Source organism: Hippocampus guttulatus, chromosome 14 (genome assembly GCF_054856545.1).
Source record: "Hippocampus guttulatus isolate MCC_2025c chromosome 14, RoL_Hgut_1.0, whole genome shotgun sequence".
Classification (NCBI taxonomy): Eukaryota; Metazoa; Chordata; class Actinopteri; order Syngnathiformes; family Syngnathidae; genus Hippocampus; species Hippocampus guttulatus.
The window spans coordinates 1151767-1167892 of NC_141274.1; the positions used below are offsets into that span (position 1 = coordinate 1151767).

General features: G+C 42.1%; 1 protein-coding gene across 4 annotated transcripts in view; it reads right to left on the reverse strand.

The window, feature by feature from the left end:
- Positions 1-3630: 3630 nt before the first annotated feature.
- st18 (ST18 C2H2C-type zinc finger transcription factor) overlaps positions 3631-16126 on the reverse strand; it is a 53004-nt gene continuing 40508 nt past the window's right edge. For 2 of the 4 annotated variants that reach the window (XM_086129829.1, XM_086129828.1), the window contains exons 14-22: positions 15699-15761; positions 13123-13191; positions 12858-12920; positions 11520-11600; positions 7981-8205; positions 7818-7906; positions 5978-6081; positions 5741-5884; positions 3631-5641 (exon numbers count right to left, since the gene is read on the reverse strand). In XM_086129829.1, coding sequence (XP_085985955.1) covers positions 5501-5641; positions 5741-5884; positions 5978-6081; positions 7818-7906; positions 7981-8205; positions 11520-11600; positions 12858-12920; positions 13123-13191; positions 15699-15761 — 979 coding nt within the window. In that variant the 3' untranslated portion in view covers positions 3631-5500. Of the gene's footprint in view, positions 5642-5740; positions 5888-5977; positions 6082-7817; positions 7907-7980; positions 8206-11519; positions 11601-12857; positions 12921-13122; positions 13192-15698; positions 15762-16126 lie in introns of all 4 variants that reach the window. The other 2 variants (XM_086129830.1, XM_086129826.1) reach the window with 1 other exon arrangement.

Below are 16126 nucleotides of genomic sequence, written 5' to 3' on the forward strand. Positions count from 1 at the left end.
AACCACTGGACTACCGGGCCGCCCCAACACTAATTATAATATAATAATATTTTTTATATTAATTAATATAATAGCCTTTTGTGTTAATTTTCATACTGTGCTTCATTTCCTGTTGTACCGAAAATCCTACTAAATTTGCATGCACATTGGACAATATTCAGCATGTTGAAAATTCTGCTATAGTTGGTGAACTTGCATTTAAAATATTTGGAGGCTGCCTTACACACATATTTTTCAGTTCTGTCTTCCTTCCCATTAGATCAAGCGTGCCCAAACTTTTTGGACCGAAGATCGACTTTTCGATCAACCACTCTCACGCGATCGACCCGTCACCGCGCACGCACGCCATGATGAGCAACAGCCTGACACAGAGGCATGCGACGCACTTTTGCAGCCTGTAAACTACCGTAGCTCACATGTGCCGTTTTAAAGTGCTTCCCTCTTATATTTTATATTGCATTCTGTACTGTGTGCAGTTCATTTTTTAATTTATTTTGTGCATGCAAATACTTTTGTTTGTTTTTCGACTTTTTCCCTCCAAATTTACCTGTTGTAAATTGCCAATTTCTCCATTGCGAGACAAAGAAAGGTTTTCTTATCTTATTTTATAAGGGTGCAATTAATTACCGTACATTGTGAGAAATAAATGTCCTACTTGACTGCACCCGCACTGTGGCACAACACCCACGGTGCCATTGGCATGTAAACAGGAGTTCAGAACATTCAGAGTACTGGTTCATGCAGTCACGTGTCCAGCTCGGAACCGCTCAAATAAGTGTGGAAGTTTCAAATGGTTAATCATCGCAATACTGTATTTACCGGGTACACTGTGATGTTGAGCGTGATATAAACATGAACGGCCAACATCAGTCAGTGAGGCCATTAGGTTCATTTATAGAAGAAATTCCAGCGCGCACACCTCATATAACAGAAAGGATGACACGGGCCTCTGTGACACCACGAATAACATGTTCTATGACATCATCAGCAGAAGACATGCCAAACTCCATTTTGGGTGGTTTGACATTTTGAAACAATTCAATTGATCGGTTTTGGGTTAAATTGCTGCCATGCTAGAAACAAACAAACAAAAAGGACAACATTATTTCCAGAACGGGCAATAACTGAAGTCACATTTAGTTAAGTGCTGTGAAAGAAAAAAGTCAAATAAATTGAAACTACTCAACCGTTGCTGTTGAGAAAGCATTTATGGTTAATCAAGATGGCACCGTAGTTGTCTGCGAGAGCTCTTCAAGACCTCTGCTTTTTTGTTGTTTTCGCCTTTTGTTTTATCATATGGTGGGGTTTTTTTTGTCCTTTGTGTGGACCCGTTGTGGACCGTTTTCAGCGTTTTGGCTGTGACATTTGTGGAAGAAGAAAAAGCTGTACTTGATGATTGCGCCTTCCTCGGCAGCACGCGTATACCAGCACTGATTTTGATGGGCAGGAATGTTAGCGCGCTTTGACTGTCGCCGCTTGACAGCCACTAGGTGCTTGTGTTTTTTGCGCCGAACTAAAATTCTGCAAAAATTGGTCGTATCAATCACGTTTCTATGTTTTTTGCTCAACGCATCATGCAAACGTCAGAGTGCAGGGCGGGAAACATTTGTGAATGCCGAGGCTAACTTTCCATGTCCTGTAAAAATACAACACCAGTTTTGAGTTTTCTACATCTCAACAAGCATTACCTGACGTGAACCGTGCCTTGCAGAAAAAAAGCACTCGGAAGATCTAAAATTAAGAATTGTTTACTCGCATGAAGCAAGAAAGAGTCACAAAAGTATTTCTAACCGCTTTGAGAAAACAGATTTTCCCTACATGGAGGAAGTTCATCATTGTTCGAGGTGAAAGAAATGCTTATGCGTGAGCTGCAGACTTATAGATATCTCTGAAATGACATGAAAGAAAAAGGATGTCACGGGAGGGCACCGCGGGGAAGCAACTGATATCCCCAAAAACATTGCTGAGGGTTTGAAGTTTGGAATAAAAAGCATTTGGATTTTCCTTAGTGCTACAAGTGAACATTTTTGTGGCTAGATGAAAAGTGAATTTGTCTGGAAGGAACACACAATGCCATGTGTGGAGGGGAAAAAAGGCACAACACACCACCATCAAACCCTCATCTCAACTGAAGTATGATGGAGGGGCAGCAAGGCGTGGGACTGCTTTGCATACTCAGAGCCTGGACGCATTGCTGTCATCGGCGGAAAAATAAATTGCCGGGTTTAATTTAAGATATCTTCCAGCAGAACCTAAGACTACCTGAAGCTTAACAGGAGATGGACGACGCAACAGCGGAAAAAAAACAAAAGGACGCGAGTAAACTTTGAATAGCTTTAACAGAAGAAAATTGGTCGGCGGGAGATGTCCAGTCACACCTCAAGCTGATTGAGATGCCGGGCAAGGCCTCAAGAGAGCAAATTTTGTAAAAAGAAACAATTCCCAAATTGGGTCTGGCTGTTGTGCAGGAAATGTTTTGTGGTGAATGCTGCCAAAAGAGCTTCAATCACGTATTAACTCCAACATTTTCCATACAGTTTTTACCTCTCACTTTTATGATTGTGAAGGATAAGTATAAGGAAATGGGTGTTTGTCATTTATTGCGGCTTGGGATATAGATCCAGTCACATTTGATGGTCAGTTCATGTACCCTGGTAATTCCAAAGAGGTCGCACGTATTTTAATTCTAGCAAAAATTTGTCATACATGAACTGTTGTACCCATTGGAGTATTTGGACAAATTAGCCTACGCTTTTGTTTGATGCTTACATAGAACCAAATGAGCATAAATTGTATTATTTTACTGTATTACGTTAATATTAAAGCAAATACGTTTGATTTCTTGTCTTTGTATACTGATTTTATTCTTGCAGTACATGATTGTTTTTATTTCAATTCTATATTCATCCTTGATAACCCAAAGTTGGATTTGCATGCCGATTTCATCCGTATACTTACCGGGCAAACATGGTGCATCAGAATGTAGCTGTTATGCTGCACGCGCACGGAATAAGCTGCCAAAGGGAGGTGAAGTTAGGCCCGTGTGTCGATGCTTTTAAATCCAGGTTAAAAACGATGCCTCCCTACCCCGGCCCCAAAATAACGTTGTTCTTCTCTATGTGGTTTTTCTTGTTGTTGTAATTTTAGGAAACTATGTTTACTTCTTTTAAATGTCCTAAATTCTTGTGTTTTTTTGAAACTCTAATAATAGTTGTGTCTTTAAATTTTGTTTTGTCACGATGCAGAGCACATCGCTCCACAAATAAAGCTGCCTCGCCTATCATTCTTGTACATGATGTAGTTGTGCCGCCCGTCCGCTTTTCCAGCGATGGCCCACTTGTGGTTGTAATGCTTCGTTTTTGACCACCGAGGGGTGCTAACACACAAGGTAACACGCAAAAGTTGGATTTTTGTGGCAAATGGGGTCCAGTTTGTTGAAGACGTTTCACCCTTGAGGTGAAGCACTCTTACCCAACGTAAGGGGGAATATGAGGTTGTTGGATGGACGATTTTTCAAACTTTATACCCCTTCCTATAATTTGATGCCCCTTCATCGCCTGTGGTCGATGTAGGACAGAAAAGTTTCAACCTGAAACCTGAAGTCAGAAAGTAAAGACACAAAAAAAAAAAAATGTTTGAAAAGTTTATTTCTACCATACACAAACTGTACAACACAGCGCATATCTTTTTGTGTGTGTAAATTATGAAATCGTAAAAGTACGTTTGAATGTACAAACACACTTCAACGGAAAATTTCAATCATTACGTCATCCTGTCCAATAAAAAAAAAAGGAAAACAAAAAACAAAAAAAACAATACAATCTCATATCATACTAATAATAATCGTTCCACAAAAAAGAAGCATTTCACATTACAAAACATCAAATACTAACAGGAAGAAATGTGGGGGGCTGGGGAGGGGGCGGGGGGGATAAATAAATATTATTCACAGAGCTTCCTGAGCAAACAATGCGTGTGGTAGGAATTAAATATAAGAAAATAGAAATAAAGGATTACATTTGAGGAATCAAATTTTTTAGGATTATTTTTAAAACATTATTTGGATAAAATAGGAGCGGTGCTGTGATAATTTGGCTCTTGCTTTTTTTTTTCATGAAAATAGTAAGCTTGGCTACACGTTGACAGAAATGTGCTTTGCTGTTTGTGGGGGATCAGAAGTGAGAGCAAAAAAAAAACAAGATTTAAAGCACGGCCGGTAAACCTTTTCAGTTTTTAAAAATCTCCTCCCGGGGCCAAAGTAAATTTGTGGAAAATGATGCAAAATGTATAAATCTTATGATGTACGGTGCCATGATCATTTGTGGTATTAGCGTGGCCCACACGCCCGCTTCAAAGTAAAGTCAATTGCAAAATTGCAAAGAACTGATTTATCAACATGTGATTTGGGATCATTTGATGAAAGTAAAACTTGATTCTTTCTTTTTTAAAGTAGCTACCCTTCAAATCTGTCCCAAGCGATACAAGAATATAGCAAGTGTCTTAAGGAAGGCGCGTTAAGGCTTTTTGAAGCACTTGTAAAAATGTGAATCGGGAGTCCATTTGTGTTTGCTTTGACCTCACAATGCTTGCAAAAGGATCACATCAGAAATAATTGCAATCAGCTACTGAGCTATAGAAACAGTCATCAGGAAACGCCGGTCCTCCGCTTACGAAAATAATTGTACTGTGAATAAATGAAACACCAGTCACGTAATACTGCCCTAGCACAAACAAAACATAGTACTAGTAGTCTTTTTTTTTCCTTTTTAAATATTTTAAAACTGATCCATATACATTTAGGCACGTACGACATGCACACCTCACCTGTGTGTGTGTGTGTGTGAGAGTGTGTGTGTGTGTGTGAGTGTGTGTGTGTGCGCGTGCGTGTGTGCGCGTGTGCGTTCATGTGTGTGTGTGTGTGTGTGTGCACAGAAGGCAGTTTTATAATAATTATATTTGATAGTAATGGAAAAAGTGGATTTTTGTTATGCATTTTTGCCGTTTAAATTGATATAAAGACAAAAAAAAAAAAAGAAAAAGGTACAGTACGGTGGCATTGCAGTGTTGTCACATCATCTAGCATACATTCACGTTCCAATAAAAATAGGTTCACTTTTGGTGTACTAGTACTTTTTTTTAATGAAGAGCTAACTGTAATGCACGTGCGCCACAAAATTGGAATGTTGGTTTTTTTTTTGGAGGGGGGGGGGGAGGAGGAGGGGATTCTCAATCATTTACATCTCTAGAAATAAATACACATGAGTCAAATGATAATAATGCTCATAATAATAAATACAGCGATGGACAAATAGGATATCGAGAATCATGGATAATAAGAACCATCATCATAAATAACTGTCATCAAAAGAAAACGAAGTGCAAGAGAAGTGGAAATCTCAGCAGGATCAAAGGAACCAAAGTGAAAAGCGGTACAAACGTGGCCGTCTCTCAAAGCGGCCTTTGACATTGACGTGTCGCATGTGCGCCCGGTCGGCAGAGCTCAAACGTGGATACCTTTGATGGCCTTCTTGATGTTATCCAGCAGGGCCTTGCACTCGGGCGAATACTCGCGCTGCGACTTGTTGTACATGTCTGTCAGCGTGTTCACGTAGGCTTCGAAGTTGTGCTCGCTGATGGGCCCCTGCGCACGGCAAAAAACACGGCTTGCTATTGAAATGCAATGTCCGGCTCAGGCGCGTGTGTGTGTGTGTGTGTGTGCGCGCGCGCACGCGCGCGGTACCATTTGAGGCAGCTGGATGTCAGTGAGGCTGCTGATGAGCGCTTGGCTGAGGCGAGCCAACTCCTTGAGGAGGCCGTCGTTGTGCTGCTCCATCATCTTGTTCTCCTCTTCGATGCTCTTCAGGTTGCACTCCATCGACGAGATCTGCTTTCGGGTAGAAAAACGACGACGGCGGCAGAGCCGTCCAGTTCAAAAGACGTCCGCTTTTCCTTTCTCCACAAAGGAGTTGATGCTTACCTGCGTCTGCAGCTGCTTCATGTCCGCCTCCATTTGCATGTTGGATTCATTCAGTTGCTCAATATCCTGCTCCAAATGTTGACCGTCCTCTTTGCTTTCAATGCCTACAAGTCGCACATTTTAATTGGTGAATATATCTTTAAAAAACTAAACAGTCGTTTTCCTGCCATGATGATTGCATCTACCCAATTTCAATGACAATATTTAATCATATCTTAATTTGTAGTCAGTAAGGAGTACCGATGGACAAAGTTGGCTGGTTTTATAACGGTGCTGGAAAATTGTTATTTTACGTGGACCAGACTCAAGTTAATTCATGAGGAGAAACCGCCAGAGTGTAGGGTGTGTTTGTTGTCGGTCTGAGTGGAGTTGCAAGGTCTTATTTTTCATAATAAAGTCTTCATTTTACAAGACATGAGCTAAAAAAAAACAATCAAATTGTAATATTACAAAGAGTTGTCATTTTAATAGAATTCCTTTGAAATATAAAAGCAAAGTTGACATAATAAGAGAGTCACACTAGTACAAGAATGAAGTGATGCATGTCTGCGAAAAGTCTTCATTTTAAATGGTGCTTGGATACGTTGCGGATGTGTTTCTTTGTTGATCGTAATTTTTTTATTTGGGATCGAATTTTCTGTGAACATAGTATAGTTTACAAAATTACATCAAAATAAAATCAAGAGTGAAGTTATATTAAAAGACCTTACAGGGTGTATTTTCGTAGAGAGGTGCAAACAACTGCTGCGTTTTCGTTTTTGTGCTGGGGCAAGTCCAGGTTCCTGTGTTTGGGAATTTGGCAGACCATGCAGCGCCTCACTGGGCATTCCGTTTTGGATGACATGCTCCCGACGCCCCCGTCCATTGAGTGACAGAAAGTCGACCAAGTCTTAAGTTATGGCGCAGGTGGAGTAACACGATTTTGCCGAACTCGCTCGATGCGCAGGCAAACGGATTTTCTGCTCCGTTGATATGCGTGGTGGAGGTTATCATATTTTATTTAGAAACGTGATATCCAAGCCTCTGAATAATTGTAGATATGAATATATAAAAGCACCAGAGTGACCGCGGCGCAGCTAGTGCGCTCAATTTAAAAGGAATGAGGGGAGCCTCTCTCTGATTGGCCCGGAATAAAGTCAGCTGCGTTCACTCCCACAACGGCTCAAACGCCCATTTCTAACTGCATTCGTCGACAAAAGTAGCAAAAGAAAGAAAACTCCACCCTCGCGCACAATGTGAGAAGGCTTGTATTGGGTACGGAAATAGAACAAACAAAAAGTCGAGAACAGTGCAGCAATTTGCCTTGTCGACTATACGATGTCCTTTCGCATTAGTTTAATTTTATGACAGAGAGAAACATTGGCACAAATTGGTTCGTTTTTATTTGGCAGTCATTGTTTCATGCCAGTATCTTTGTTTTGCGTTGCATAATGTGTTACTGTGCGAGGAAAGAAAATGACCAAAAACGGGCCGATTTTGACTGATTTTAAAGGAGTAGAGATGGGATGAAGAAATTGGTCGCTTCCTACGAAAGACAAAACCTTTTTATAGGAGAGGAGAAGCTCGGCGTGAAGGAGTGCAGACCTGGTCAAGTGTACGTAATGTTGCGTGCGTGCGTGCACAAGTGTGAACATGCTCCTAGACTGAAAGCGCATTTGCTCAATTTTATTTCTTTGAACGGTTGCATGAAATGAAATCATCTAAATCCAGCAGTCTGTACATCCGCTTTAAAAGTGCATCTAGATACAGAGGATTTTATTTTGTGCAACCACTTGATGAAATGAAATTGAGTAAATTCACCCACCAAAAGGAAAAGGAAAAGCAAAAGGAAAAAACGTACCGCTGCTGGCCTTCAGTTTGATGGTCATCATCTCCTCTTCCGAGTGCTTTTTCTTGATACTTTGCGCATTCAGCGGACATCCCGACAAGCTTTTCGATTCGAGACGGGGCAATTTAGCATGAAGCTGATGCACACGGTATTGTTACGTGAAGGCGAGGCTCACCTTCTGTGCGTGGCAAACACATTGTTGGCGTGACCGAGGCCGTTGCAGCCGGGCAGAGGGCAGTGAGGCAACTCCTGCTTGTTGCTCTTCCAGGCAAAGGGCAGTCCGTTGAGGGAGGAGGCCTCCTTCTGTCTCCTAGCGGCCAGCGGACAACTGCTGGCGCTGCGATGAGACGTGTACTTGCCCGATATGTGGCCCTGCCCCTCGCAGCCAAAAACCGGACACCTGATGGAAAAACAACCATCCGTGTTGGGATTTTTTGGGCCGAGTGATAAAACATTTGGTCAGCTTCTTTCCACGTTTTAAAAACATGTCCACGATGTTGATCGAAGGCACTACGTCAACCATGGGTCTACCTGGCAACCAATCCGGGGTGTTTATCGTCCCACCTTTGTTTGCTTCTTTATGAGAATGACCACACAACAACAACATCTGATTTTTAGTCAACTTGACACAAGGCTGGACCAAAAATACAACAACAGAAAAACTGTATATTCTGTCGAGGGAAAGTAAAATAAAAATCATACTGGAAAATAACTACAACAACAAAAATTGCTATTGTAGAAAGAATAAAGTTATGATTTCCACAGAATACATTTGCAATATTACGGTATGTAAAGAAAGTCCCATCTTTTGAGCATGTCCTTTGCAAGTTTGAAAAGAGTACCGCGGTACAGAATTTGTGTCCAGATCCAGAAAAAAAGAAAGAACTTTTGGTTAACAATGTATTTTTCCCCCTCTTTTTTCTTTGGGTCAATTTATTTCATTTCTATGCTTTCAGTGCATGCCTCTCGATGACAAGATTCCAATATACGCATATAAGATAAGAGAACATGTTTTATATATATGTGTGTGTGTGTGTGTGTGTGTGAGCAAAACGGGGTCTGAGATCATTAGTACAATCTCTTTCAATAACTGGACCGGAAGATGTGTTGACCATTAAGTTGATTAATCCAGCCAAATGCTGATTAAAAAAAAATAATAAAAAAAGAAGTGGCCAAAACTGGAAATGGACTCAAATAATCGCATTAAGTGGAAGTAACTAATCCATGCTGAACTTTAATGGGAGCGCGCTGACAGAAAATTTCATCGAGAGTTGCTTTGACAGGCTTGATATGTTACTGTTGTTTTGTTACATGCCACTGTGCAGTTCAGTAGTGAGTTGGACTGCTTCCGTGTGCTATGATTGATAAAAAAGGATGGGTGGGGTGCAGAGTGCAGAATAGGGGTGCGACGGCCACACAAAACACATCATTTTAGCATTTTCATGAGAAAGATTTGAGGACACAAGGCTGTAAATGTGTGGGGAAGAAAATGTCGCATTAGCACAGTGTTTCTCAAATAGTGGGGCGCCCCCCCCCCTTGGGGGCCGCGAGGCTTCATCAGGGGGGGGGGCGCGTTTGACCTCGGGGAACATGCTTTTTTATTTTTTTTTACTGTCCTCAAATAACTTGCAGTTGCACCTCCACTACGCTAGGAGGCAGTGGCGCTCTCATTGGCAGAGTTAGCGCAGGGAGCATTCTCAGGGAGGAAATATGACGAGGCGTATGTAGAGCTTGGCTTTATGAATGCGCCTGCGGCGGCAGACGAGGGAAGATCGATGTGCTTACTTTGTCTAAAAATTTTGGTAGCGGACAGCATGAAGCCAAATAAATGAAGGCGTCACTTAAAGACATTACACCCCAATCACGCTGATAAGGTGCTTGAGTTTTTTTCAGCGAAAACGTGCCGAATATTGCCAACAATCATGCCGCTTTGTGACTGCTACTTCAGTAAACTAAAATACAGGTCCCGTTGAGCAGGAGCCGGGAGTTGCTGTGTCCTGCTTCAAACCTCGCTTCGAAAAGCTATGCATTGCAAAACGTGCTCATTGTAGCCATTAATCCAGACATCATCTTTGATTTAAAAAAAAAAGCACACATTCTTATACTGTATTTTTGTTTTGCTGGTTAAAGTTGTTTTTTTTGAAATATTGTGCTCCTGAGATAATGTTGGTGATTAGTCAGTCAAAAAATATTTATTAAATTAAGGATTTAATGTTATTTTTGAATTTCAGATGCACTTTAAATCTTTTCTATCCCAGTTACTAAAGCTATTCTTTGTTGTAAGTTGGTCCATATTTCTTTCTTTTTTTTATTCTCTTATATGTTAATAAGGATCCAGTGTTATACAAATGATACTATTTATAGCCGTGCAGGGGGGGAGGGGGAGATGTTTTCCTCTTCCTTGGGGGGGCATGACAGAAAATAATTGAGAACCACTGCATTAGCATGAAGCATAAGGTAATACAATAAAAGAGCAAATGGCAAAAGCATGTTTTTTGTTTTTTGAAAACATTTGAAACCCAAAAAGTCGAATAGTATTCAGGCTCATGAGAAGAACATAATCATTCATTAATTCATTTTCCGATCCACTTTGTCCTCACAAGTGTCGCGGGGGGTGCCGGAGCCTATCTGTGTCTTCGGGCAGTAGGCGGCGGACACCCTGAACCGGTTGCCAGCCAATCGCAGGGCACACAGAGACAAACAACCATCCACGCTCACACTCACACCTAGGGACAATTTAGACTGTTCAATCAGCCTGTTATGCATGTTTTTGCAATGTGGGAGGAAACCGGAGTACCCGGAGAAATCCCACGCAGGCCCGGGGAGAACATGCAAACTCCACACAGGGAGGCCGGAGCCGGAATCAAACCCACGACCTCTGCACTGTGAGGTCGACGCGCTAACCACTGGGCCACCGGGCAGCCCCACATAATAATTCACACAATAAAAGTCATTGTAGTTATTAATATTATAATAAGGAAAAGAAACTGTCATTCCTGCCATTTCGGGCATTTGGGGTGGGGGTGGGGGTCAAGCAAACATGGAAGTTTTGAGCACGAGCTCCTGTGGCAGCCAATTTGACAACAGGCCACAGTTTGGCAAATTGTGAGCAATTCAGCCAAAGAGAGGCTGAGTGTTGTACTTTTAAACTACCGGTAAATGTAAAGCAAAGGGAATCACGGTCCACATTTTGTATTTGACCAACCACAGGTAGACCCAAAATGGCCGTGCCATCTGGGCACCGACCCCCCTCCCTCCTCTCTTAATGTGTATGAGATCCATACCCGTTTAATGCCTATAAGCTGATGCATTAGTAATTAAAAAAAACCCCTCCAAAACTCAGCATCCAGATGTACACGTCCACAAAGGCTCACATGTCAATTACATTATTGTTTTGGATGATGAGGCCGCTGGCGACGTTTTCTTCACATAATTACAAAGAAAGCACTCAAAGCGGGAGAGAGAGAAAGCAAAAGAGAGAGAGCCAGCAAGCGAGTGATAAGCCTGATATTCTCTTTCAAATCCCACAAAACACATCACAGCGTACTAATCCTAGGAAAGTAATTCACTAATGTGAGTACAAAAGCTGCTGATTTTTTTTTTTTTTGGTGCAACTTGATGGCCTGCAGGTATACGAAGGCTGCTACCTCGCTTTTTTTTTTTTTTTTGTGACAGCCAGCAAAGTAAGAGCGACTAAAGAGAGAAATGTCTTACTTAAGCTCTTGCTCATCTTTGTCCTCCTTGCTCGGGGTGAGCTTTAAACCTCCTTTTCTGGCACGTGGACACCCTGACAGGCTGTGAAGGAAGAACAGCACAGCACATTTGAACATTTCAAGGGGACATATGGGAAGCGGAGGCTCCTTTTTTCATGACTTGTATATAAACAGTCGGATCTGACGAGTGCCTGTCCATTCATCAGCTATGAAATTAAACAAGTGCCGTATTTTCCGCACTATAAGGCGCTTCGGAGTATAAGGCACACCTTCAATGAATGGCCTATTTTAAATTTGTTTTCATATATAGGGCGCACCGCATTATAAGGTGCGTAGAATAGAAGCTACAACAGTGGCTCGGGTTGCGTTATGCATCCGCTAGAATCCATCCATCCATCCATCCATTTTCCAAACCGCTTAATCCTCACTAGGGTCGCGGGGGGTGCTGGAGCCTATCCCAGCCGTCTTCGGGCAGTAGGCGGGGGACACCCTGAACCGGTTGCCAGCCAATCGCAGCACTAGAATACAATACAATACAATACAGCTTTATTTAGATTGCATTTTCACAACCTCTGCAGCTGGAACAAAGCGATTTTCATAAGATTTAAAATACTACATCCAAGATATCAGAATATTTGTCCATATATAAGGCGCATCGGATTAAAAGGAACACTGTCGGCTTTTGAGAAAATTGACTGCTTTTAGGTGCGCCTTATAGTGCGGAAATACTGCATTTTTGTCTTTGTATTTCAGGTTTTTTGTCTATGTATTCGTACAAATTTACATCATAATCACTCCCAGAGTTAACTTCTTGGGCCATAACATGATCAGCGAGGCTGAGCAAAGCTTCAAAGCCCCTTTCAAGCAACAGCTGGACTCCAGTTCCTGCAACATTAGCATGGAGCAACGCCCACATCACGCACATGTGCGTCGCCCCTGTTGTCGTTCCAACCCGCGTCTAAGCCAAATGGTAAGCAGAGCTGCGCTCCCTTTTGTTGGCCAGTGTTAGTCAACAAGGCTAACTTCTGATAAGTGGAACATACTTGATTGCTCAGTCAAGTTGTTGAGTTTCTGTGCCATGCGCCACATACAAACACACAGAGTAGCTCCTTCATGAGTAGAAATGTTTTGATTTATTTAATCATTTTAGAAATAAGATAATAAGAGGTCTCCACCGAATAAATCAATTTAAAAAAAAAAACAAGACCATAAATGGAAAAAGTACAGCGTGTTTGCTACACAGAGTGAGACTTTCACCGTCTGCTCCGATGTCACACATCTGACAAATGTGTTCGGGCGGTTGCTATTCGTGTTGCCGCCGCCCCTCAGCCATGGCTACCTTCTGTGCGACGCGTAGTTCCCCGTCACGTGTCCCGATCCATCACAACCAGGTGTCGGGCACCTGCGCAGCCGAGACACACATCATGCTCATCATGCAAATAGCCACCGCCACCGCTGCAAACGCCAAAGAAACTCATCCCTTAAGTGCGCAGAAATATGCATCCTAGAGGAGCAAGGGGCGGAGCAGAACCAGCTTGTTCCGAGGTGTCAAATCCTCCAACAACAACAACAAAAACAACAATGGCCGTGTTTTAAATACGTACTTGAGTTCCTGAGAGTTGGCTGCCATCAGCGACTTGAGTGTCTTGTCAGCCAGGGGACATCCCGACACGCTGCGGTGAGGATAAAGAGCTAACAGTCATCTCAGTGAACTCTTTGATCACACCGCTGCACTAAAGCATCTTAAACGCGCGTACATGCTTTTATTTGTTTGCAGATATTCACAAAGCGCTCGTATTTTGGGGGATTTTGTGTGTTTGTTTGTTTGTTTTCAATCCCTGCGGTAAGGTTGCCCACAGTCAGCTGGAGTTGTTTTCATCTGCCTGGATGTTTTTTTTTTTTAAATAAAGCAACAGCGATGGGAAGTTTTATTTGACTAAAAGTCATCCTACCTCAAGAAAAGTCCAAATTTGTAGGGGGGGGGGGGGGTCAGGGGGTGGGGGAACGGTGGACAAAGGCATGTTAGTCAAACCTTTTTTTTAGGAAATTTGTTGTAGTTTTGCTTCAAGTCATATAGCAAGAAAAGCCACAATTTTAAGATAATGCCATGCGTTGCAGTTTTACAGCAACAAAGTTGTCTATTTGAGTAAAAATTGAAAAGAAAAATAAAGAAGAAAAAAATAGACAAATAAAGTCCAGCTATAGTGAAACGTTATTTACCAACATAGTGGTAGTTTACCCAAAGATAAGTCAAATCACAAGAAAAGTCATGCCTTTCAGGTATTAAAGCCCAAGCTTGCGAGTTTACAAGAGCCACGTCGATTTTGGAAGAATAAAAATTTTATGAGGAAAGAAAGAGCAAAAAAAAAGGCAAATACAGTCATGTTAGTCAAATGTTACTGAACAAAATAGTTGTGGTTTTACCAAATTGAAGTAATCAAAAGAAAAGTCTTTTAATTTAATGTTGTTCTTTTTTTAGTGCAAAGTCAACGTTTTGAGAGGACCACGAGGGCAAAAGTCATCTTTTTCAATTTGGGATTGAGTCGCAAATGAACTTCACAAAGTCCAATGATCACAAGAAAAAAATTAAGGAAATGAAGAAAGTTTTATGTTGTAATTTTATAACAATTTGTTATGATATGAGCAATTCTTCAAAACTTTATCAGGAAAAAGGAAAAAAATGGACAAACAAGTGACATTTTTGGTGATTAAAATAGCTGTCGCTTTATTCGACTTAAGTCAAAATATTAAAATTAAAATCAATTTTCTAATAATGTACTTGTGACATTAGGTAAAATATTTAATGCTATGATCAAAAATTTCTGATTTGAGACTAATAAAGTTCTAATATGAGAATACAGTTGAAATACCGGTAATCGTTTTTTTTAGTATGATTACATGATGACTATAAAAAAAGTCATCATGCCCAGAAAAAAGCCTTAGAAGTTGAAGAACAGTGTCACCATTTAAAGATATTTTAGTTGTAATACTACAACAATAAAGCAGAATGTTTCATAGGTAAAGCCATAGTTTTAATTTCATAAAATGAGATCAATAAGGGCGGCCCGGTAGTCCAGTGGTTAGCACGTCGACTTCACAGTGCAGAGGTACCGGGTTCGATTCCAGCTCCGGCCTCCCTGTGTGGAGTTTGCATGTTCTCCCCGGGCCTGCGTGGCTTTTCTCCGGGTGCTCCGGTTTCCTCCCACATTCCAAAAACATGCATGGCAGGTTGATTGGACGCTCTAAATTGTCCCTAGGTGTGAGTGTGGGCGTGGATGGTTGTTTGTCTCTGTGTGCCCTGCGATTGGCTGGCAACTGATTCAGGGTGTCCCCCGCCTACTGCCCGAAGACGGCTGGGAGAGGCTCCAGCACCCCCCGCGACCCTAGTGAGGATCAAGCGGTTCGGAAAATGGATGGATGGATGGAGATCAATAAGGTCAGGCTATTATAAAATTTCCCCAGTGTGGGACTAATAAAGGATATCTTATCTTATCTTATCTTAAAAACTATTATTCGTTTTTTAATTATAAAAAACGACTATTAAAAACTATAATTATTCATTCATTCATCTTCCGAACCGCTTGATCCTCACTAGGGTCGCGGGGGGCGCTGGAGCCTATCCCAGCCGTCTTCATCCAGTAGGCGGGGGACACCCTGAAACGGTTGCCAGCCAATCGCAGGGCACACAGACACAAACAACCATCCACGCCCTCACTCACACCGGACAATGTTAGAGTGTTCAATCCGCCTGCCATGCATGTCTTTGGAATGTGGGAGGAAACCGGAGCACCCGGAGAAAACCCACGCAGGCCCGGGGAGAACATACAAACTCCACACAGGGAGGCCGGAGCTGGAATCGAACCCGGTACCTCTGCACTGTGAAGCCGACGTGCTAACCACTGGACTACCGGGCCGCCCACTATAATTACTATTATTTAAAAAAAAAAAAAAAGATTAAAAAAATAATAAATTCGAGAGACATTCAGGGATATTCAAATGAGTTTACATTGTTTTAAGAGAATACGGTTGTCATTTTAATCGAATAAAATTATATTACTCGAAAAAAGTGTTTTTGCCTCTTTTTTTTTTTCGGTCGCACGCTTTTGAAAGTGCAGCCGCCGCCTGGCGTCTCGTGCTAGGTGGCAGACGATGCTAATGAGAGAGTGATTAATTACGCTACCTCCGATGCGATGCATAATTCCCCGTCACGTGGCCGCTGCCGTCACAGCCCGGGGTCGGACAGCTGCGGGAGGGCACACAACATTTCATACACAGATTAGGATGACTTCCCGCCGATTGGGAGACGCTTCCCATGGGCATTAACGGGGAGGAAGAGGAGGAGGAGGAAGAGGGAGCAGGCTGGTGGAGTGGCGTGGGGGTTAGTACATTTAGTAAGAAATTCCTCATGTTTGTTTAATGGCGTCGGCTAGTGTCAGTGAGGGTCCGGAACTATAGGGTCCTACTGACGCTGGTCACGGCTCTGCAGAGCATGCAGTCCAACTAGCAGAGGCGCAAAGAAAAAAAAAAAAAACTCACTTCCCAAAGTGACACATTTCCTCTCAGGCCACATGAACCTGCGGACATACCGGTTACAACGTGACGTGAGGC